General features: G+C 64.4%; 1 protein-coding gene across 5 annotated transcripts; it reads left to right on the plus strand.

Annotated features, from left to right (window-relative positions):
* Positions 1-1,878: 1,878 nt before the first annotated feature.
* PDGFA (platelet derived growth factor subunit A) lies at positions 1,879-21,618 on the plus strand (the record flags this gene model as incomplete). 5 transcript variants are annotated; one of them, XM_081135292.1, is made up of 8 exons in its annotated part: positions 1,970-2,041; positions 3,300-3,429; positions 4,705-4,797; positions 9,242-9,346; positions 11,477-11,664; positions 18,049-18,175; positions 18,707-18,774; positions 20,426-21,618. In XM_081135292.1, 7 exons carry the CDS (start codon positions 1,970-1,972, stop codon positions 18,760-18,762), a joined length of 771 nt encoding a protein of 256 aa, XP_080991418.1. In that variant the 3' UTR covers positions 18,763-18,774; positions 20,426-21,618. The 5 variants fall into 5 exon arrangements, with proteins under 5 accessions (XP_080991422.1, XP_080991418.1, XP_080991419.1 ...); XM_081135294.1 differs by having other exon boundaries at positions 2,000-2,041; positions 4,705-4,801; XM_081135296.1 differs by lacking the exon at positions 18,707-18,774 and having other exon boundaries at positions 1,879-2,041; positions 4,705-4,801; positions 20,426-21,612.
* Positions 21,619-22,029: the final 411 nt, after the last annotated feature.

A 22,029-nucleotide genomic window follows, 5' to 3' on the forward strand; every position in this document is an offset into this window, starting at 1 on the left:
AGTGACCCTCGGTGCGGAGTCTGCAGAGCAGCGTGGCCATGGGAGCTGCCGCCCAGGATGGCGTCTCTACTCGGCGCCGGGACGGTCTATAAAACGAGTTTCAGGGCGAATGCCGGCTGCACACCCCACGAGGTGCTGGGCTCCGTGGGAGCCCTTGATAAAGGCTCACTGCCCCCTCCAGCCCTACAGGGCTCCGAGGGACGGACCGGCCCTCCCTGAGCCTCCCTGGGTGTCGCGGGGAGCCTGGAGGGGTGGATGGCCAGCCAGTGTGGCGGCCCCTCTCGCGCCTGCTTGGAGCACTGGCTCACCTTAACTATGGGCCTGTGGGCCCTCGGGCACGGCTGGGGCCAGACATAGCCCGGAGTGCCGGCCCGGGAGGTGACCGCACCTCCCCAGGCCGGGACCCGGGACCCCTCCTTCCGTCTAGGGCCCCTCGGCCGGCCTCCCTGGCGCAGGCCTGCGGCACTGTCCAGCCTCCCGGTCAGACGGCCGCGGGCCGCGGCAACCTCACGGCGGCCGTCAGGGAAGCTCCGGGGGGCACAGCGCGCCCGCGTCCGCGGGCACCGCCCTCGGGGTGGGGGGCGGGCGGTGCGGCGCCCCCAGGCGGGCTCGGCGAGCGTCCCGCACGCCCCCCGCCCGCCCCTCCCGCAGCGCGAACAGGCGGGTGCTGCGGGAGCCAGGCCGGGGCCCCACGCCCAGGTCTCGGGCACGGCCGCGTCCCCAGGACCGCGGGGGGCTGGGCCCGTCCCACTCGGCGCTGCGGAGGCTCTGCCGCCGTGGTCGCCATGGCGACGCGGAGCGGTGTATTTTTAATAGCGGCCTCGGGGTAGCGCGACCGCTTTCCACGCCCGCAAGCGCCCTGGTCCGAGACGCCCCTCGAAGGCCCCCTCCGCCTCCCCAGATCTCCCCGGGCGCCCCAAACTCGACCTGGGCGCCCCCAGGGGCCGCTTCTCTGCGCCCGGCCGGACACAGGGGCCTTCCCTCCGTGTCCACGCGCGCTGCCAGATGGGGCCCAAACAACCCCAAAGAAGTGTCCCTGGGCCTCGCTGCCCTCGAGGAGCCCGAGGCTCAACCCGACGGTGGTCACTCTAGATGCGCAGGGCGGCTTCCACCCGGCTCCGGCCAGAGTCCAGCCAGTGCGCGCCCGGCCGCTGTCCAGAAACTTCGGGGGTCCCCTTCCGAGACCACAGGGGCTCCCACCCGGACGGGCGGGGTGGCCTCCGCGTGCCCTAGCGGCTCCCAGTCCCCCTGCTCCGCCTCGGCCCTCCACCCCGACCACCTGTGGCTGCTCGCCCGCGGAGCGCCAGGGTGTGGGGAGGCCGCAGGCGTGGAAGGACCTGTAGACCCAGGTCTCCTGGAACCGCAGCTCCCCACCCCCGGTATCTGGGGAAAGGCAAGCACCCCAGAGCCTCCGTGGACTCGGCTTTGAAATGCCAGGGACAGCCCGGCCCACGGGGGGCTGCGCCTCTCCTGCCTGGGGCTGGGGGCCTGCCAGCCTCCAGGGTCCTGGGCCGCAGGGCTTTGGGGTCCACCGGTCCCTCACTGCTCTAGCTACGTTCCCGAATCTCGCCCGCCCCCTCGAGGGAGGAACACCGGCGGGCGACAGGGCCCGATGCCGGGGTCCTATCCCACCGGCCGGGGAGGGCTGAGTCCGGCCAGTCCCGGCGCGCCCGCCCCGACGGCCCAGAGCGCTCCGGCCGAGCTCGGGCCTCGGCCCTCCTGGCCCTGCCCCCAGCGCGAGGTGCCGCCCGGGCGGGAGGTGGCGCTCTGTGCGCCCAGCGCATCCCGGCGCCCGAGGCGCTCTCGGGGCTCCCGACGAGCAGCTCCTTCCTTTCCCTTCCCCACCAGCCCCTCGGGCTCCCGGCTCCGGGCGCAGCGCGGCCTCCCGCGAGGGAGAGGGGGCTTGGGGACGCGGGGTCCCGGGGCGGGAGGAAGCGCCCTGCGGCCCCGGGCGCTCTCGCGTCTCGGGATGCGGGTGCAGGTTCCTCCCTCAGACGCCCCAGGCGGCGGGTCGTGGGCGGGGGCGCGTGGCAGCCGCCAGGTGAGTGCCCCAGAAGCGCCGCCGCACCCGCCCGCCTGCCCGCAGCCTCGCTCACCCTCCTTTTATGGAGAGGGGGAGGCAGGGGCCCCGGATCCCAGCCGGGAGGGAGGCCCGAGCGCCGGGGGGCGGGGGCCGGCCGCTTTTGCCCTTTTTGGCGTCGCAGCCCCGGCGCTGCCCTCGGCCGCCGCTGGGGCCCGAGAGGCGAGGCGGCCTCTGCGGCGCCTCCCCCTCCCCGTCCGGTGCCGCAGGGCTGCAGCTGGCTGGCACGGGCGGGTGGGCGAGCCCGGGGGGGCGCGGAGCCGGCGGCTCGGCCGGGCGCGGGGCTCGGATGGTTTCTCCGCCCGCGGGAGCGCGTGTGTGCTGCCGGCGGCGGCGGCCGGGCCCTGCCCGGCCCGTGCGGCCCCCGCGTGCTTCCGAGGTGCGGGTCCCGGGCCCGGAATCCGGGGGAGGCGACGGGGAGGGGGCGGGGGAGGGGCGCGGCGGCGGCGCTATAACCCCCTCCCCGCGGCCGGCCGGCTCCACACGCGCGCCCCGAGGAGCCCGCACAACTCCGGGAGCCGGGCCTGCCCGCGCCTGTTCCTCCGCCGGCGGCGGCCGCTCGGTCCCGCGCCGCCCGCAGGCCCGCGCCGCGAGGCCCCGGCGACCGCTGCCGCCGCCCGGCTCGGGCCAGCGGAGGGCGGAGCACGCGCCGGAGCCGAGGGCGCGCCGCGCAGGGGCGCACGCAGGCCCCGGGCCGCGCCGGGCTGGGCTGGGCCGCGCCGCGCCCGGCCTGCCGGCGGCGGCGGCGAGGAGAGGCCGGAGGCGAGCGCGGGGCCGGCGGTGGGCGCGCGGGGCCGCCCGCAGCCCGCAGCGAGCGCGCGAGCCCGAGGCCGGGCCTGGCCGGGCGCTCAGACAGGTGACGGGCGGGGCAGCGCGGCGGCGGCGGCCTCGCTCCGGGCGCCTCCTCTCGGGGCCGACGCCCGCAACCGTGCGGCTCCGCCGGCCGGGTGGCTCGGAGCCTGCGCCCGGGAGCGAGCGCGGCGGCCGGCACCGGGGACGCACCGCGGGAGAGGCCCAGCCCCCGCCCCCGCCCCGCCTGTCCCCACCCCCTACCCGGCGGCCCAGGAGATCCCGGCGCGACGGGCGGCGGGCGCGCACTCCCCTCGCTCCGCGCCGGCGCCGCCCGCTCCCGACCCGCCGGCGCGCTCCGCCCGCCCGCGCTCCCCGCCACCCTGGGGCCGCGCTCCCTGAGGGATGGTTCTGAATCTCGCCGCCGCAGGAGCCCGGCTGGAGCGCCCGCCCCGCGGCCTCGCCTCCTCGCCGAGCCGCCAGCGCCTCGGGACGCGATGAGGACCTGGGCTTGCCTGCTGCTGCTGGGCTGCGGATGCCTCGCCCATGCCCTGGCCGAGGTGGGTGCCGGCCCCGCGCCCACCCCTCGCCGGCGGCCCCGCGCACGCCCCCCGCGGGCGGGGCGCCGGCTCGGGCCCCGCGGAGCGCGGTTCGGTCCCTGCGGGGTCGCTTTTGAACGTTGCCCACCGGGCTGTCCCTGCCGTGCCCGAGCGCGCCGTGAGTTTCCAGCGTGCCGCGTCGCTCTGCCGAGGAGGCGCGGAGTGGCGGCGGTGCACGCGTGGGGAGAAACTTCGGGGGGCGCGGGCTCCTCTCCGGGGAGGGAGCCTGGGCGCGGCGGGCAGTGCGGTGTCGGGGTGCAGGGAACGCGGAAGGGGGTGTGTGAGCCGGGGAGCCGGGGAGCCGGAGGAGCGGCGGGGAGACCGGCGGGCCCCCCGCAGCCCGGTGGGCAGCGCAGCGCCGCGGCCCCGGGCCCCGGGCCCCCGGTCCCCTGCCCGCTGGGCGGCTGGGCCGGCGCGGTGCCGCCCGCCCCGGGCCTGCTTACAGGTGGCCGAGCGGGCGGGCGCGCGCCCCCCGCAGCCGGCCTCTCCCCACCCGAGCCCCCGCCTCGAACCCCGAGCCCCCGAGCTCGCTGTGATGAATGACTCTCCCAGCCCCTGCCGTGGGAACTTCGTGCTTGAGGCCCCCGGCAGCCCCGATCCCCTGGAAATCGGGACGGGGTGGGGAGGCCGGGCGCGGGGCGGGCTGGGCGGGCACCGGAGCCAGGGCGGCAGACCCCCGCCCGCCCGCCCCGCAGCCTCCGTGGCCGCCGGCCGGACTCGGGGCGCCCGGTCGGCGCTAGGGCCGCGGCCGGGCCGGAGCGGGGGCGGGGTGGGCGTGCGCGCGCGTTCGCGAGCCGGAGACCCTCCCCGCTCGCGGGCCCCGCGGCGTGGGGTTCGAGCCCCGGCGGGGTGCGTGTTGGGGCTGCCGCGACTCGGGCGCCGAGCCGTGACGCATTTCAACTTGCTCGCCCTGCGTGTTCATTCCACTATTAAATCAGAAACTCCCCGGGCCCCTCGTCGCCCCCACACCGCCTGTAACTGACACGCGGGGCGCAGGGGCCGGCGTGGGGGGCTTTTGTTTGAAAATTTGGAGATGGGCGGGTCTTTTGGGTTATTTTTGCAAAGGGCAGCAACGGATGGGGACCGGGAATTGGGGTCTCGCGGAGCCCCACCCCCCGCCGCGGACTCCGCGGCCCGGCGCGGTCGGGGGCTCGCGGGGCGGTCCCGCGTGGGGCCCGGGAGCGCCCCGGGCCGGCGGAGCGGGCGCGGGCGCTGACGCCGTGGGTCTGCTTGCAGGAGGCCGAGATCCCCCGCGAGGTCATCGAGCGGCTGGCGCACAGTCAGATCCACAGCATCCGGGACCTGCAGCGGCTCCTGGAGATAGACTCCGTAGGTAAATCGCGCCCCTTCCCTGCGCGGGCGGGCGGGTCGCGGGCGCAGCGCAGGAGCGCACCGAAAGGTCAGACTCCAACCCGGCCATAAAGCGCAGGCGGATGAGTCAGGAGTTTCTCTTCCAATCACCACTTTCTCTGCCGGCGGCCGCCCGCCCGCCGGGTTGTTTTCGCCGCGGAGCCCGGCGGGTGTCGCCGAGAGTTCAGCGCCTAGAGGGCGCCGGCGCCCGGCCAGGTGCGCCCGCCGCGGCCGCCTCGGCCGGGGGAGGGCGCAGCGCCCTGGCGGGGCCTCCCAGGTCGGGTCCCTTCGCACCCCCGGGAACGTGCCCCGCTCCGTCCTGCCCGGGGCGGGGGTTTCCTGGTTGCTGGAGGCCGATTCGTCTCTCTTTCCCAAGCCAATAAAAAAGGCGCGCCTTGGACACATCTGCTGCTTGGGGACTATTTGGGGGGCTCAGCCTCAGGCCCTGGAGCCCAGCCACTGTAGACAAGTTTATTTGTGAAGCGAGTGTCCGCTGCAGTTCGGCTGGACCTGGATGGGCAAAGGTGGTGGGGATCAGGGTGGCTGGGGAAGGGGAGCCAGGGGGTGCTGGGTGGCTTTGCTGGGGTGCGGACCAGAGAGAGCCCCCTCTGGGAGGAGGGCAAGGATTCTGGCCCAGGTGTGGGTAGCGTGGAAATTCCAGTGTCAGCGTTAACTGGGGAAACGCTCAAATCGGAACACTCACTTAACTAAGTTAAAACAGGGCCCAACATGAACTTGTCCAGGGAAGGCGGCGGGGTGGGCGGGAGGATCGGTGAAAAGATTTCTTGCTGAAAACTGCCCTGGAGAAGAGGTGGGGGTGGGGGAATTGAGGGAAATCACAAGGTCCGGCCATTTGGAAATTTGTACCTAATTATGGTGGTGGAGAGGCCTGAACTGTTTTCATTTCGTGCCAAGACCATCTTCCAGCGAGGCCGGCGGTTTCTGTAGTTTCTTGACCCAGGAAATCCTTTGGCTGATCCTTATCAGGAAGGGGGTAGAGTTTCACTTGGAGCCTGGGGCGGGGGGGATTTTTATCTGCCCCTTGATGTGTAGCCCTGGGGAGAAGGGTTTGTTTTTGGTGAGCCAGGAAAGCGCTGGCCTGCATTCTGCAGGTCCCTGTGGATTTGGGAGAGTGGGGAGACTGCCTCCCAGAGAAGGTTCCATGGCTTTTTTTTCTGGCTTGAAGTGAGGCCCGTGGAGAGCTGGGCCTGCTTGCAGGAGGGCTTTGGGAAGACGCCGGGAAATGGGCCATTGACTTTCTGCGGGGACCATTCTTATTCAGGTTTCTGCAGCCCCGCCTCCCCCCACCCCCACCACGAATGCTTTTAGCATTGCTTCAGGAGCTATGCGGATAGCATTCCTGACTTGGGGGCTTCTGGCCCAGAGCCTCTTTGGGGGTGAAGGGGGGGTCTAAACCAAAAAAAGCCGGGATTCACCAGCAATTTCTCAGCTGGTTTCAAATTGCCTCCTCATAACAAGCCCCAGGAGCTCACCTACCTCCCACCCCCCGGAGTGGGAGCTTGGTTCACCTGCCCCTGTCTACCTGTCAGACTTTTTGTGCCTGGGAGATTTTGGGTGAGAACAGAGGAGGGCCTCTAGGATCTTCCCTAGGGCGTCCTTTGTGACGCACACACCGAAGTGTTTGTCTCGGTGGCCTCCCCTTTCTCAGATGGGGAAGCTGAAAACCAGAGGAGACCACAGTCTTTGGCCTGAGCACAGGGGTTGCACCTGTTGCTTCTAGAACTTGTCGGGAGTGGGGGGGAGGGGTCTTCCCCAAATCCCTGTTCCCGCCAGAAGTGGAGACTGAGCCACAGTGGGCTGCTGGGAAGGTTGTGAGCAGCTGTGGAAGATCAAGTTGCTCTCCAGGCCCAGGACTCCCACTTGGTCCGTTGTGGGTCCATCTGGGGTCAGTGAGGAAGAGGCTGGGGTGCGGCGAAACCCACCCACAATCAGCTGCCTTTGTATCTCTAGGGGGAGGGGGGCTCCCAGATTGACCTGAGCCTGAAGCTAAAGCCCAAAAAGCGGAAAAGAGGCTTTTTAAACAGAGTGGCTCCTCCCTCCTGTGGACGGAGCTCTGTGGTTGGCTTGTGGGATTTTGGGCCCCTCCCAGTGGGCCCGCTGCATTCCCATTTCACTGGTGAGAAAACTAAGCTGCTACTCCTCCCAGGTGTGGCTGGAGGCCCTAGGCATAGGATTCCCGCATTTGGAGAGAGTGTGTGCGGGAGTGCAGGGGAGTTGGTCTTCCAGGTGTGTGGAGTTTGGGGCCTGTTTGTCCAGTGTGTTGAGATTAAACCCTGCAGCACGGTGGCCGAGGGAGCTTTGTGCTCCAAGCTGTCTGGCCCAGTGCCCGCAGGTCATCGAGGAAGCAATACATGAATATCCCATCTCGGGCCATTAACACTCCACCAGGACTGGTGGCTGGAGGACTCCTTTTCTGTGCACAAAAGACAAAAGGGAAACCACTGGGTCAGCTGTCCTCAGAGCAGTCGCAGGGTATGATTCACGGGTCGCCGGCTGCTTCCCCGGATCCCTCGGTCTGGCTGGTTTGCTGACCACCCATCTTGATCGGGGGCAGAGGGTGGGCCTGCTTGACCAGAAGCTGTTTCAACCCAGTCTCTTGTCTCCAAAGCCGGGTCAGATTTCAGATTTCAGCCCGTGGGTGAACTGGGAGGCCCATTGTCATCTCCATTTATTAGGCAGGAGGAGGCCCGGGCGGGAGTGTGGGCTGAGCCTGGACACGGGGTCCTGCCAGTGTTTCTCTCTGCTCATCAGTCCATCTCGTGGGCCTCAGGCTCAGAGAGGTTGGGGTGTCCACCGCATGCACAGGAGACCCTAGGCATTGGGGAGAGCGATTGGTGCTGGGCTGTAGTGAGGCATCGGAAGGTGGGAGCCGATGTTGCTGAATTCTCTCCTAGAACAGAGAACGGGCCAGCTGCTCTCTGATTTGGCGATAGCAAGATGGCCACCACCAGGACATGACTCATAAATGTCACTTTTTCGTGAAAGAGTGCTTCTTGTAGCAGTGGATTGATGGGAAATTCTTATAGCATGAGTAGTTCTGTTCTGATCTTATTTTGGGTCTCAAAAAAATAGTGGCAGTGGAACGTTGAGTCATTTTAAGTGAAAGTTGGGATCTGCTCAGACTTCAAAAGAGCGCGTTTTTTGCCGTTTGCACGTTAGGCATGGTGCTCGGTTTTCGTTTAGCGAGCAGTCACTGGGGCCTCCATGGGCCAGGCACCAGGGAGGGGGCCAGGTCACTCCTGGGGAGGCGAGGAGGTGGCAGAGGAGGAGGAGGGTATCTTTGGGCAGCTGCTGCAGCTCTTGGCTGCTGGAACCGTCCTCTCAGGGCCCCTTTGCCCCTGGTTATCTATTGGGGAGGCTGGGATGGAGGGGGAGAAGAGAAAAGACCTCCCCAGGTAGGTCTGGGGGCAAAGGCAGTAAGGCCAGGTGACCACTTTTTCCAGGGGTGGGCAGGATCAGTGGGCTGGGTTTGGCCAAATGGCAGGTGGCAGGACTGTTCCTTCCACCCACCTTTTCCCTCATTCCTGAGAGACCTGAGGGCCCCGGGGGAGGAGAGGCAGGGGGTGTGAGTTTGGAGGGGCTCTGGTCAGCCCGGGGGACTAGGGTCCAGTTCTGATCTTAGCTCTGGCCCTGCTGCTTTGTGGCTGCCTCTCCGCCAGCTTGCTCTGCGATCGTAGTACTTGGTGGCGAAGGCCTTTCCTCCCTGCAGGCTGCCTGCATCGGTCACCAGGACTCCTGTCTCAGTCCTGCAGTCAGTCCTTGCTCACGCCAAGTGGGAGGCCTCTTGTGATTCTCGGGGGTCTCACCTCAGTGGACTGGCTTCGGAAACAGTGGGGTTTGGCTGTCAGCCAGCCATCTGGCCTTGCTTCCGGTGCCCTCGAGGGTTAGGGCACTGTCAGGGTTGGTGTAGTGAGGGACGGAGTGGGAGACACGGGCACACCAAGTCCAGCAGCACCCGCGTTGCTCGTCCTCAATTCAGCCCCGTCCAGGGTGCCGTCTGGGAGGTGGGCCTGCTGGGAGCGGCTCGCCTCTTGGTTCTGGGTCCCACAGACCAGGAGGGCCAGCCTTGGGCTTCCCTACCTGGTTCAGTCTTCGCCTGGGCATCCTGGGAGGAGGCACCACAGGGGAGACCCTGCAGCCCTTCCCCGCAGGGCCACAGCTTTGCTGTGAGGTGCGGCGAGGGTGCCACACGTTGGGGACCTTGTGTCGGCTTTGTGGAGATTGGTGGGATGTTTTTGGCAGCTGGGAATCTTTCATCCCCTGCACATTTGGACACTGTGGGAATGGAGGGTCTCCCAGGGGACCCCTCCATCTTGGGGAGTGAGGGTGGGCTGAGCTGCAGGAAGTGCTGTGGACGCACCTGGGGGGCCAGCTGGTCACTGTTTCTTCTCTGTACCTTTAGGGGCTGAGGATGCCCTGGAGAGCAGCCTGAGAGTCCACGGGGGCCGCGCCACCAAGCACGCACCTGAGAAGCGGCCCGTGCCCATTCGGAGGAAGAGGAGCATTGGTGAGCTGGGGCCTGGAGAGGGGCCTCCGGGGAGCCTTCCCTCCTTCCTCCTTAAGACAAAGGCCCAGCCTGCTCAGGGGCTCCTCCCTCCTGCAGGGGGGTTGTCTCCCTGCCCCAGCCTGGCCCTGCCGAGAGTCCCTGGAGAGGGAGCCGTCATAAATTCCTTAAGTGCCGGTCTTGTTGGGGCCTGCTCTCCAGGAGGCCTCGCCGGGAGACGGCGTGTTTCATTTCCAGCTTCTCGTGTGGAGCCCTGGGTGCTCCTGGCTGTGAGCCGCAGACCTGGGTGCAGCCCTGCCGAGCCCGGCAGGCTGCTCACAGAGGCCCCCTTTCTGTGCCCCCACCCCGTTGGGCTTGGCTCCTCGGGCTCCACCTCATCATGGGTTTAGGGATGTCGGTTCTTGTCCCTCGCACAGAGCAGCTCAGGTCTGCTGGCTGGTGGGGCTCTGAGGGGCTCTGCACCTCTTTGCCCCCCAGGGGCAGTTGGGGCCATGGCCCATCCAGCCCCATGCCATTGGGGTCCCCCTGCTTACTTGGGCTGCTGCCTGTGACCCTGACTGTGACCTTCGGCAGGTGACTCCTGCCTGAGCTTTAGTTTCCTCTGAGAAGATGGGTTTGTAGCTTCTACCTTTGAGCGTGGTCTGTGGGTGAATGATCCCTAGTTAAGCTAATCAGGCCCGTCCCAGGTGACATTTACTGTTGTGACCAGACAGGTCGCATCCTTCAGACCAGTTACAAGCTCCCCCGGGCTGGGGAGTCCTCTAGGAAGGCCTGTCTGCGTCCGTGGGGGAGGGAGCCTCCTTGAGCAAAATAAGGGACTGGACAAAAGGCCTGTCCCTCGCTCCACCCCTGGCCCATCTGGTCAGGTTCCCTGGCAGGTGCTGGGACAGCCAGACCTCCAGCTTCCAGACTTCCCGGTTGGGCGGCCTGTTCTCCGAGGCGCAGCGTCCCGAGTCTCCCGGGGCTCTTGGGAGGTCTCCTCGCCCCGTATGAGGAGGGCATGTGACAGCTGACACCCCCCCGGCACGGTGAAGGCAGAGCATGTGGTCTTTCAGCTGCGCCTCGGCTCCTCTCATCTGCAGAGGGAGCCCCCCGCCCCATGCTGGCTGCCGGGCGTGCGCGAGCCCTGGTGTGCGTGAGCAGTTGGGGGGTGCGTGGTGGGCCCCCCACACCCAGGGCAGGCTCCTTCCAGCTCTGGCTCGGGTCCCGGGGCCCTGAGTGTTGCTGGGGCAGCAGCTTTGGTAGGTGGTCGCAGGGCTTCCTGGTGGCCAGTCACCGGGCGGCCATCACACACTGCCCGGCGGCCTGTGAGCCGGGGTCCAGGGCTGGGCTTCTCATCTGTCAGCCCCACCCTGCTGTCTGTAAGGAGTTGAGGGCTCTGGGCTGGACTGGTTGACCTGTGCTGAGGAGCACAGCAGAAAAGAGCCAGTTCCTCCTTGAAGGGGCCCTTGTCACTGGGGGTGGCCTCATGGTGGGTGGCTTCCAGGTCACCTTTCAGGAGCAGGTGTCAGGCCTAGGGGGCTGGGAGTCTGGGCGGGGCATGTTCCTGTCCCTTGCTGTGACACGCGTCCCCCCGGCCTCCCGTGGCTGCCCCGGTCGTGACAGCGGGCCAGATGGGATGGTGCAGAGCAGCCTGGGTGTGATCCCTGAAGGCAGGGGCCGGCTCCTGGGTGGGTTTGTCCCTGCCTAGGGTGGGACCTGGTCCTGGGGACATGGCCGTGTGCTAAGCTGTGTCCTGTTTGCCCGCCCAGCTGTCTAGGGTTCCCGGCCTCGGTTTCCGTTTGTCCGTACCTCCACCAGCCCCACCTGCCTGTCAGCCTGTTTCCATTCTGTCCCCGGCTGCACACTCCCTACCCTCTGTGGACCCATGGGACTTCCCACCAGTCTTGGTCCTAGTGTCACTCAGTCCCCTTTGCCGGCTGTGTCCTTCCCCTGGGGTCTCCCCACTGGCCCTCGAGCTCAGCAGCAGCCTGTTGTGGGGGGTTAGGGGCCCTGGGGCCGAGTGACCTACACTGGAGGGAGCAGCAGCCACACTCCCAGAGCTGCTGCAGCCCGCGGGGGTGAGGGTCCGTGGGGGCGCGGTCAGCAGGGACTGGAGTGGCCTCCACACTCACCAGGGCTCTTCCCCTGCAGAGGAAGCTGTCCCTGCCGTCTGCAAGACCAGGACGGTCATTTACGAGATACCTCGGAGCCAGGTGGACCCCACATCTGCCAACTTCCTGATCTGGCCACCGTGCGTGGAGGTGAGACGCTGCACTGGCTGCTGCAACACCAGCAGCGTCCGGTGCCAGCCGTCCCGCGTGCACCACCGCAGCGTCAAGGTGAGCCCTCGGCCCCGAGGGAGCCCGGGCATCCCGGCCCCGGGAGGGGAGGGCCGCCACCGTGGGTGGGCAAGAGCTGGGCCGTGGGTCCTCTCTCCCGTTCGGGGGGTGTCTGTCTGGGTTTCCCTGCACCACACACAGCCTCTGGAGGATACAGCGGGAAGGAAGAAATCTTCTTGCAGACACCTTGGTGGGGGCCGTGGTGGTGGCAGACGAGGCCGGGTCCCCTCAGCCTGCACTGACCCCAAAGCCTCTCCCCAAGACACAGGAGACAGGCAGGGTTGCTGGTGTGGGCCCTGGGCACGTTGCCTGTAAATCGGGGGGACCCCCCTTCTCTTGGGCTGTATGTGTCGATGGAGTGTTTCTCCGGGAGGGTCCCTCTGAGGTGCTTCGGGCCAGGCCTTTCCCCTTGTTTCAGGAGGGACAGGTGGTGGGGGCTGGCTACCCTCACCCCCACCTGTGTGCACCTGGAGCCTGAGCCCTCCTGTCCCTCAGACAGGGCCGGCTGAGGCGACCTCCGGGCAGCACTGGGGTGGGGAGGTGCGGGGGTGTAACATAGGGGTCTTTGTCCCCTCCGGAGTCCGGGGGGTTCTGCTCCTTCAGGTCACTCCTGGTGGCCAAACGGGCTGGCTTTTGGCCCAGTGGCTGGAAGCTCCTGTTGGGGCCTTGGTCCCCCTGCCAGCTTGCCTCATCTGTGAAATGGGCCTGAAGCATGCGACTGGGTGTCTGGGCTGTGGCCCTCCCTCGAGAGCCTGGGGCAGGGCCCTCTTGCTTGCCAGGGAGGCTTTCTGAGCATGGGCTTAGTCCCTGCGTGGCCCTTTACAGAAGGACAGGGCTGGAGGGAGGCTCTGGGGTGTCTCCTGTCTTCTCAGGAGTGAGGCCGAGACTGGAGAGGCTGGCTGCTCCCCGTCTAGGCTCTGGGTGGGTTAGGACCCTGGGCTTGGGTCCTTCCCTGGGCAGCGGGCCTGCACCCTCCCACTGAGCCTCACTGGCAGGTGGGCCCACTGTCCTGGTTGAAGGTGTGTGTCTGGGGGTGCGTTAGAACTCATCCTCGACTACAAATTATTTCACACCCTTGGTGCCCCACCAGTACAGCCTCTCAGTGTCGGTCCCCGGCCTCCCCGCAAGGTGCAGGGGAGAAAACTTCCTTGGTGAAGGACCACGTAGCCGTCCGGTCCACTTGTCATGTGAGAAGGCCATTTAGACCCATAACTAGGACTTGACCGACCTTGGGGATGAGGCCTCTGCCCCACTTGGGAGCTGAGTAAGCACATTCCTCGGCCTATTGCCCCATGGTCTGCACCGCCGGCCGGCACGCGAGGTGTTCCCAGTGCTAGCCGCCCGGGGCGCTGGCTCCTCACGCTGCTCTCAGGTGGGGGGCCTCACTCAGGCCTCTGGATGCCCAGCAGCAGGGTGGGTGAGTGGGGCCGGGCCCCTTCCAAGAGGGGTGTGTCTCTGCCTGGGGCACAGGCCCCACAGGCCTTCGTCTGCCCAGACAGGGTCATGGTCAGCCCAAGAGGGGACAGAGGGGTTCCTTTCTGCATCTGGAGGCCAGGTGGCTGGGTTCCATACCCATGCCCCGCCCTGCTCGTCCCTGCCCACCCGTCCGAGGGTTGGCAGGAAAACATCCGGTCCCAGACATTGGGGTCCTGGCAGAAAGGGGACAAAGGGTCAGTGGGAACAGGAGGCCCATTGTGGAGGCAGCTGGCTGGGCCAGGAAGCTGTTCCCGCTCCCTTTGGGGTTGAGGCAGAGCAGGCCCCCGGCGTCCGTGACTGATGCCTGAGTGGTGGGTGCCGGGCAGGTGGGTGGCCCTTGCCGGAGAAGGTACCTTCCTGGTTTTCTGGCCTTTTGGTTCATAAAGGCCTCTTATAAAAGAAGATAACAGTCAGGCTGGGCCTGGTCACCCCATTGAGGCCCAGGAGGGTGAGCTGTCCAGTAGGAGCTCGGCTGGCAGCTGCCCAGTGGCTCCCAGGCCCCAGATGTCTGGACGTGCTGGGGTGTCAATGGCCAGCCCCCCTCTTTCATCTCTGTGAGGTCACAGGTGTGGGGCCTTGGGGAGGGCTCACCTGTCCTCAGGGACCTGGCCCCCCTTCCCCTTGATGGAAGCATCTATAGGCAGGGTCCCCAGCATCCCCATAGGCCCCCCAGGGTAGCCAGGGGACAGCTGACTTCAGAGGTGAGCTGGGTTCTGAGGGGTCTACTTCCCTGAGCTGGGCTTGCTGTTTCCAGATCAGCACTTGCTATCTGCTTCCTTGAGGAGCATGTCCTTCCTTGTTCCCCCGATGTGGGCCAACACCTGGACCCTGCTTACCTCTGATCCTGTCTCCCCCAGGCCCAAGCCTCGGGGTTAGGACAGTGGTGGCCATGACTCGGTGGGGCCCCCAGTGGCTCAGGTCCCCTGGCCCTTGCAGGTGGCCCACTGTGGGGTCAGGGTGAAGGAGCAGCTGTGAGAACATCTCCTGTGTGGGAAACTACAGGACGCTGCAGATTTGGCCCATTTTGTTTGAGGACCACCTGTGGGTGTGAACTGACGTCCATTAGTAAATGAACCTGGGCAGCCCCCAGGTGGCCAGAGCCAGCACCCAGCCCTGCTTTGCTGGACTTCCTGGAAGGCAGGTCTGGTGGGTCCACCCAGGGTACCCAGGATGGGCCTCTGCACCCTATGGATGGATTTGGGGGGCACTTTGGGACTTCATGGCTGTGTGGGTCCAGTAAAGGGCCTGAGGGAGGACATGGTGGCTCTGGGGGTGAAGTTCTCAAGCAAGAGCCTCCGAGTCCCTCCCCAGTGGGCAGGGATGCCTGTGCTTGTGTGGGGAGAGCCCCAGCGGTCAGGAAGGCCAACGCCGTGGGCCTTGGGAAGCGGGGCATGGCCCCCGGAACACTGCTCATCGGGCTTCAGGCCCAGAGTCACTATTCCTGGGCAATGTTGGGCTGTAGCCAGTGGGTTGGGAGGCCCCCCCACTCTGTCTGTTAAACCAGGGGAGGTATGTCCGCATGACGCTGGGGTTGGCTTCAGTTCTAGATGGCTGTTGGTCTGTGGAGGGGACACGGGAATTCCCTGTCTGGAGCAGTGGGCTCTGGAGCCGTCACACCCGAGGGGACAGATTTTCTGGACTTAGGAAGTCGCCCGGTTACGGACGAGCTCAGAGCCTCTGCTGTTTCCAGGTCTGGCCTCCTTCTTCTCCAGGAAAGAAGTCTCGGCTGCTGCCTCAGTTACCTCAGCTGTAAAGTGGGCAGACTTGAGCCCCCCAGGGCAGCTGTGGGGCTCAGTTAGCTGCTGCTCACACCGATGCTGCTCTGCCCTGACTCGGACCAGCCAGGACCTAACCTGGTGGCCCCCCTGTACGGTGTGGCTCTCCCGGCCCTCCCGGGGGGAGGTACCCTGCCTTGGCAGCCCAGCCTGGGGCGCCCGGCCTCCCCTGTCTAGCAGGGGTCACATCGCTGCTGGGTCCTAGGGTGCATTTGCCTGTGGTTCATGACAAGTGCCCTCAGCAGTGGGAGTTGGAGTGTCTCTTCCTAAGGTGCAGCCTGGACACTGAGATGCAAGCAGAGGGGGAAGGGAGGGACGTGGGAACCCCACTTGGGCTCCAGTGTGGGTCTGGGGGACAAGGTTCCGGGAATGGGGTCCCTAGAACGTAGATGTCTCATTCTGTGGACCCAGCTGGTCTGAGCACGTAATATTCACAGCACGTTCGTGGGAGGAACATGTAGCCATTTCCTGCCCAGACAGAGGTGCGGGGCGCCCATGAGGTCACAGGTGTGAAGAACCCTCGGGACCCAGAAGCAGGTGCATCGTAAATCGCTGTTTGTTTTTTTTTGATAAAATGGGCCCTCTGAAGAGGGGCTTCCCGGCCTGAAGCAGCCAGTATTGTGTGGGCTTTGCCAAGGGGTCTGGGCGGGGAGGTGTCTCTGGAGCGCCCACCCTCCCCCCGCGGTGAACTCCTTGCCCCCCCCCATGCCCAGGAGTCCAGGGGTCTTGGCTGAGCTGGGTCCCAGTATCTGCCCCACAGAGGAAACTGAGTGAGTCATGGGACCAAGAGCAGGACAGCTGCCCGTCTGCCCCAGCCTCCCATGTCCCCAGCAGAGGCCAAGGGTGGTAGGAAGGCCCCCGTGGAGGAGGGTGCGTGGACGCTCAGAGCCAGGAGCCGTGGCAGGGTGTGGGGCTGGCCTTTGGGTCCCAGATGCTTGGGCTCTGGGGTAGGGGAGGGTCAGGGAGCTGGACACCCAGTTATTGCCCAGGCACACTTGTTCCTGATTTGAGGGGGGCTGGCCGGGTGGCCGGGGTGCAGGTGGGTCTTCAGCCCCCTCAGGAGGCTTTTTGAGGTGCACCCCACCCAATGCCCTCATGAATCCCACTCCCCTACCCGGGGCAGCTGGCTGGCCTCTCCAGACTTGGCACCTGGGGGCTGATTTCGGTAAGATGGGGCCCTGTGTGAAAGGGGACAACCGGGGTCACTCCGGAAGGTGGCTCAGTCCCAAGCTCCAGGCTCTTCTACATGAGTGACCATGTTTATTCCTCACCATGTCCCTGTGGCCCATGTTCCCATTTTGCAGATGGGAAGGCAGAGGCTCTGCTCACAGGGCCCGCGGACTTTTTTCTCATGCTCTGTCCCTGGGGAAAGGGCAAGTGGATGGGTGACCCTGTCCCAGGCCTTGGAGGTCGGCTTCTCTTCATTCTCGGTTTAGGAAACCTCCCAGGCCTGGCTCCAAACCTGGCCTGGCTGCCCCCCGCGCAGCTCATGCCTGGCCACGGCATTCACGCCCAAGGCCAAGCACTGTGAACCACTTAACATGGCTGACGGCCAGGTGTCCAGCATTCTGCATGGAGGGTTAAGCGTTCATGTGGCTGAGTGGCCGTGGCTGCGTCTGGATGAGCCTTAAGGCTAGCTTGTCTGTGGGATGGGTCCCCAGTTGCTGGGTGCAGGGCTGACCCCTCTTCCCCAGGTCATCTGGCTTCTGGACTCCAGGCCTCTGCAGAGGAGCTCGGGAAGGTCACCATCTTCCTCCGCCCCTTCCCAGCTGTCCTGGGGCCGGGTCTTCTGCCTCAGGCCCCCTGCCAGCTCTGGGTGGCCCCTCTACATGCTCAAGGTGAAACCTGTGGGCTCTGCTCCCTTTCTGCCTCAGTTTTCCCAGGTGGACAGTGAAGGGATGGAGTGGGTATCCTGAGGGCTGGGCCCCAAGTGGCAAAGAGGGCGTGTCTGCCATGGGCCTGGCTCCATGGGTGGGGCCTGGGGCGAGCAGGGGCTGCAGTGGTTCCTGCTGGGGACCAGAGCACAGGCTGTGGGCCTTTGGGGATGGAGCCCACTGTGGCTGCAGGAGTGGCCGGAAGAGGCACGTCTCTAACATCTGTCACCCGTTTCCTTGTCCATAAACTGGGTGGGAGCGAGGGAGGCACGGCGCCTGGTGGTGCTCACTGGTGGCACTGGAAGTCTGCGAGCCAGGTGTGTGTGTCGCTGAGGTCCTGTGATCAGGCGTGTTCATGTGCATGTATGTGTATGACTGTGGAGGGTGGAGCTGTGTTCCCAGGACAGACAAGCCAGTTCCCTGGAGTCCGTGGGGATTGGACTTCTATCCCCCTTCTTGACTGCCTGGACTTGTGCCTCGGGGCCATTTCCTCCTGCAGCTCCTTGGGGAGGGTGAGGCCCACCATGTAGTTCTGTGTCCAGAGTGCCCGGCTGGTGAGGCCTGTGGATGGGTGGTGGTGATTTTCCCAGAACTGAAGGGCACCAACTCCTGTGACGGCCCAGGGTCTCTGCCCACATTCCCTCCAAGTCCACAGAGACCTGTGGCCTGGGGCCGTGAGGAGACCTCATGCCTGGGACTGAGGCTATGGGGTGGCCTGGCCCAGCCGCCCTGGGGGGAGGGGTCCCCGTGGGGCTGGTCATGTGGCCTGAAGCCTTTAGGGTCCTGGTCTGGAGTCCATCTCATCCAGACCCTGACAGCCTAGTTGTGGGTCCTGGGGCCAGGCTGGTTCCTCCTTGGGCTGCAGACAGGAGGGAGGGTGATGCCTGGGCAGCGAATACACACAGCAGCTTTGCCCTGTGCTTGGCTAAGGCTTCCCCCCAGTAATAGCCAAGTGCACACTGGGGAACATTGTCCTTGCCCCAGATGCCCTTAAACCATGGAATCAAACACCTTCCCTCACCCCACCCCCAAGCTCCCACCTTGAAGCACATCCTTCAGACCGGCCCAGATGCAGGTGGGGTTTATTTTAAGGTTAAGTGGAACCAGACCGCAAATGCCGTCTGAAGCTTGTTTTTCACCCGGCACTCCTCCAGCCTTTCCCACTAGGAGGAGGTCGGAGGTCGGAGGTTAGAGGTTAGGCTCCCGGCTGCCTAGTGGGGCGAGGCAGCCTTCATGGCTGGGTCTGTTGTCTCTGGCAGGTGGCCAAGGTGGAGTACGTCAGGAAGAAGCCAAAGTTAAAAGAAGTCCAGGTGAGGCTGGAGGAGCACCTGGAGTGCACGTGCATGCCCACCAGCCTGAACCCCGATTACCGAGAAGAGGAGACAGGTAAGCAGTCTCCTCGCTGCCGTTACCAGTTACCAAAGGGTCCTTGGTCTGGCTTCTGGGGCTGCAGTGAAGCGGGGCTCGGGGGGCGGTGGGATTTGGGTTGCCGTGAGCCCACTCAGCCGCTTGCTGACTGGCCAGCGTGCCCTGGGGACCCGCTGGGCCAGAGCCTGCCACCCATGGGCATCGGCGGGGAGGTGGCCGAGCTGTGTGGCTCTGGCAGGAGAGGTTCAGGCTGGAGTGAGGAGGGGTAGGGTGTGCGTTTTAAGTCTCCGGCCCTGGCCGGTCGGCCGGTTGGGGTCATTAGGGGAGACGAGTTTGAGTTGGGTCTCCTCCCAGGTGGGTGCTGGGCTGCTGGCCGCAGCGTTGCCAGTGGGGCTCTTGGCCTCCCCTGCGGACAGATTGCCCAGAGGCGGCTGCCCCAGGGAACCAGGAGGGCTCCTTCCCGAAAGGCGAGCAGCTCAGGTGTTTGTCGTCGGCGCCCACCGGACAGCCCTCTTGGGCCCGCTCACCTCCCTGCCCTTCTGTTAACAGGAAGGCGTAGGGAGTCAGGTAGAAAGCGGAAAAGAAAGAGGTTAAAGCCCACCTAACCCGCCGACCAGGTAGGCGCTGTGGCGGGGGCCACGCGGAGGGGCCACGGCCCGCGGGCGGCGTGACCACCGATCATGGGCAATCTCCCGGCGAGGACGCAATGATTGGCCTTGATTGCTCTGCGAGCTTCTGGTGTCTGGCTGGGCTGTGGGTCTCCTGCTCCCGCCCCCACCCCTCCCCTCCTGCCCCGTGGGAGCCTGACCCACGGCCCTTCGGTCCCGAGGCCCTGCTCTGGCTTTGGTCTTTGTGTTGGGGGACAAAGGCGTCTCATGAGTGTACTGATTAGGGGTCCTGGGCAGCAGTGGGATCAGCTTAGGCAGGTTACCCACCTCATTTGACAGGTGAAAAAACAGGTTTAGAGACATGGCAGTTAAGGGTTGTCTAAGGCTGAGCAGATCCTTTAAGGTTGACATTCATGACTGATGTGTAAAGACGGGGAGACCAGAGCAAGTAAGGCAATCTCGAGGTGTCGTCAGGGACCCTCTTCTATCCAGGACTGGTGCTGTCCATCCTCAGGTGCCTCATGGCCCAAAATGGCTGCTAAAGCTCCAGAAATAACATCCACATTCCAGGCCGGAAGAGAGTAAGGTGGGAAGGCGGGTAGAGCAACCCCCTTAGAGAACTCCCACCCAGCGACTTCCACTTTGATCTGATTAGCCATCCTCGGCTGCAGGGGAGCCTCGGAAATAGTCTTTTAGAGAGACATGCTGCTCCCCAGAAGAAAATGGGATCTGGGCAACCACAGTCAGCCTGGAGGAGGCAGTTTCAAGCCTTCCTGATCCTTGGTGTTGGCCTGTCTGGCCCTGGAGAGCCTGGTCCTTGTCTCTGGTCCATGGCACCCAAAATAAATAGTGGTGAGAGGAATTCTTAGAGACAGGTGTCCGAGAGCCTGGGTTGCGGTTGGCAGTGTGGCTGCAGGAAGCTGCCAGGTCAGCTTTTGATGCCTGTGAGTCAGGTGCATTCGTGAGGATCCTCTGGGGAGGAAAGGCCCATGTGGACGACCAAGGGGGTGTGCTGCGGGGTGGTGGTTTGTGCCGTCTGTGCATCTAGTCTACAGACCACTGGGCTCTGGCCTCTGAGCCAGCTGATGACAGAGACCCCACAGTGCGAGGCGGGGTCCCCGCTCTCCCAGGCCCTGCTGGCATTCGGGCTCTGGGCATGTGGGTGGTACAGTGTTAGAGTGGGCAGTGGGCAGGTGAGGTGGCATGGCAGGGAGCTGCTCTCAGCTCAGCTCAGCGCACGTCCGCCTGGTCGCAGAGACCCCTGGCTGGCTGGCGGTGTCCGTCCTCAGGGTTGCCTCATGGCCCAGTGTGGCTGCCAGAGCTCCAGGAATCACAGCAAGCCCTAGGCTGCAGGGACGAGGCAGGTGAGGAGAACGACAGAAGGACCTTTCTGGGCCTCGGTTTCCCTGTGTGCAGTGGCAGAGTGGGGCGCACTCCCGAGCCCTGTTCTTTGGTGAGATTCTGAGAACCCGGTCCCAGCTCTGGTCAGGATGCTAAAGGGTAACGAGCCACATGTGGACTGAAAAATTTCACGAGAAGGACAAATCCTAAGACTTGCCGCTGTGTGTGTGGATACGCGTGCGCACGCGCCCTGGGCTGCGCACTCACTCTGGGTGAGGCGCTCGCGGTCCCGTCTCTGACTCTCTCCCTCTCCCTGCAGATGTGAGGTGAGGATAAGCTAGCAGCCCTTTCCCGGGACACGGATGTACATGGCGCGTTACATTCCTGAACCTACTCTGTACGGTGCTTATTGCCAGCGTGCGGTCTTTGTTCCCCTTCGTGAAAAACTGTCTCCATGCGCACCCTGGAGAACAAAGAGACAGTGTACGTTTGTTTAATGTGACATCAAAGCAAGTATTGTAGCACTCGGTGAGACAGTAAGAAGCTTCCTTGTCAAAAAAAGAGAGCGCGCAAACAAAACCACAGAGCATGACGGACAGAGCTGACTCAGAAATACCTAAACAGTCGTGGGAGAGGAGGGGCGCCCTGTGGGACAGAAGCGGCGGGCGCCTGGCCGATGGATTCTGTCCAGGGTGGTCGCAGGTGCTTCTGCCAAGGACGCGGATGGGGCCTGCTCTTCCTGGGAGACGGGCCGGGTGCCGCAGCTCGCGGGGCGCGCAGGAGCCGGAGCGTCTGGGAACCGCCGCGGGACTTTAGAAACCATATCTCCTCGCTGTAGTGTTTAAGTCTATACAGAACCTTCCTGAGAGCCTTAAGTGGGTTTTTTTGTTTTTTTTGTTTTTTACACCATAAAGTGATTATTAAGCTTTCCTTTTTACTCTCTGCCTAGCTTTTTTTTTTTTTTTTTTTTTAAATTATCTCTTGGATGACATTGACACCGATAACACCAGGCTGCTGTAACAGGACAGTGAGAAGGTATCTTTCCTAGCAGGATGCAAACAAATAAGATGTATTAAATAAACATGGTATACCCGCCTATGCATCATTTCCTAAATGTTTCTGGCTGTACGTGTTTCTCCCTGGCCCTAGCCCATGTTGCTTTTTAATTTAAGCCATGTCGAGAGAACTATGCGTGAACCAATCAAAGGCGGCCCCGTCTCCTTGTCCCCGGAGCTCCCGCCGATGGCCACAGCGTGGCCGTGGGACGTGGCTCCTGCTGCCCGCGCTTGGACACAACCCAAATTCTTTATTTTTGGTAAGATGTTATGCTTAATGTGTACTCAAGAGAAATGTGTGTGTGTTGTTTTTTTTGTTTTTGTTTTGTAAAGGTGACGTTTGTATTTTTATCTAATATTACCAGTTTTATATACCTGAGAGCCTGCTATGTTTTTGTTTTTTTTTTAACCAAAATGGAAAAAAACCCCACCAACAAAGCCCATGCACATGAAACTCATTTTGTGGTCGTGTCTTCCTAGCTGGGTAACTGAGTCTTGGTTCTGCCCCTGGCCTTGGCCTGCGGTGCAGCGGCCGGGGCTCCTGGTGGTAACTGGGAGGTGACCGCCTCCGGGCCGGCCCCACGACCAGAACTTAGGACGCGGCCTGCCCTCGGGACTCGAGCCTGGTGGGAGTGGGCCAGAGAAGCCGCCTCGCCGGTGCATGTGGCCGCGTGGAGATGGAGGCCGTGCACCTGTCAGAGCAGCCACGTGGATCATGGAGGATTTTAACCCAGAAGTGGTTGACCTCACTGTCCCCACACGAGAGCCAGTGAACACTGCTGTCCCCGTCCTCGAGGCCACCAGGCTCCTGTGGCCATAAAGATCCTTGTTCCCCAAGGGGTTGTCGCTGCATCTGGAAGATTTTTTA

The sequence above is a fragment of the Miniopterus schreibersii genome (genome assembly GCF_964146895.1).
Source record: "Miniopterus schreibersii genome assembly, chromosome: 4".
Taxonomy (NCBI): Eukaryota; Metazoa; Chordata; class Mammalia; order Chiroptera; family Miniopteridae; genus Miniopterus; species Miniopterus schreibersii.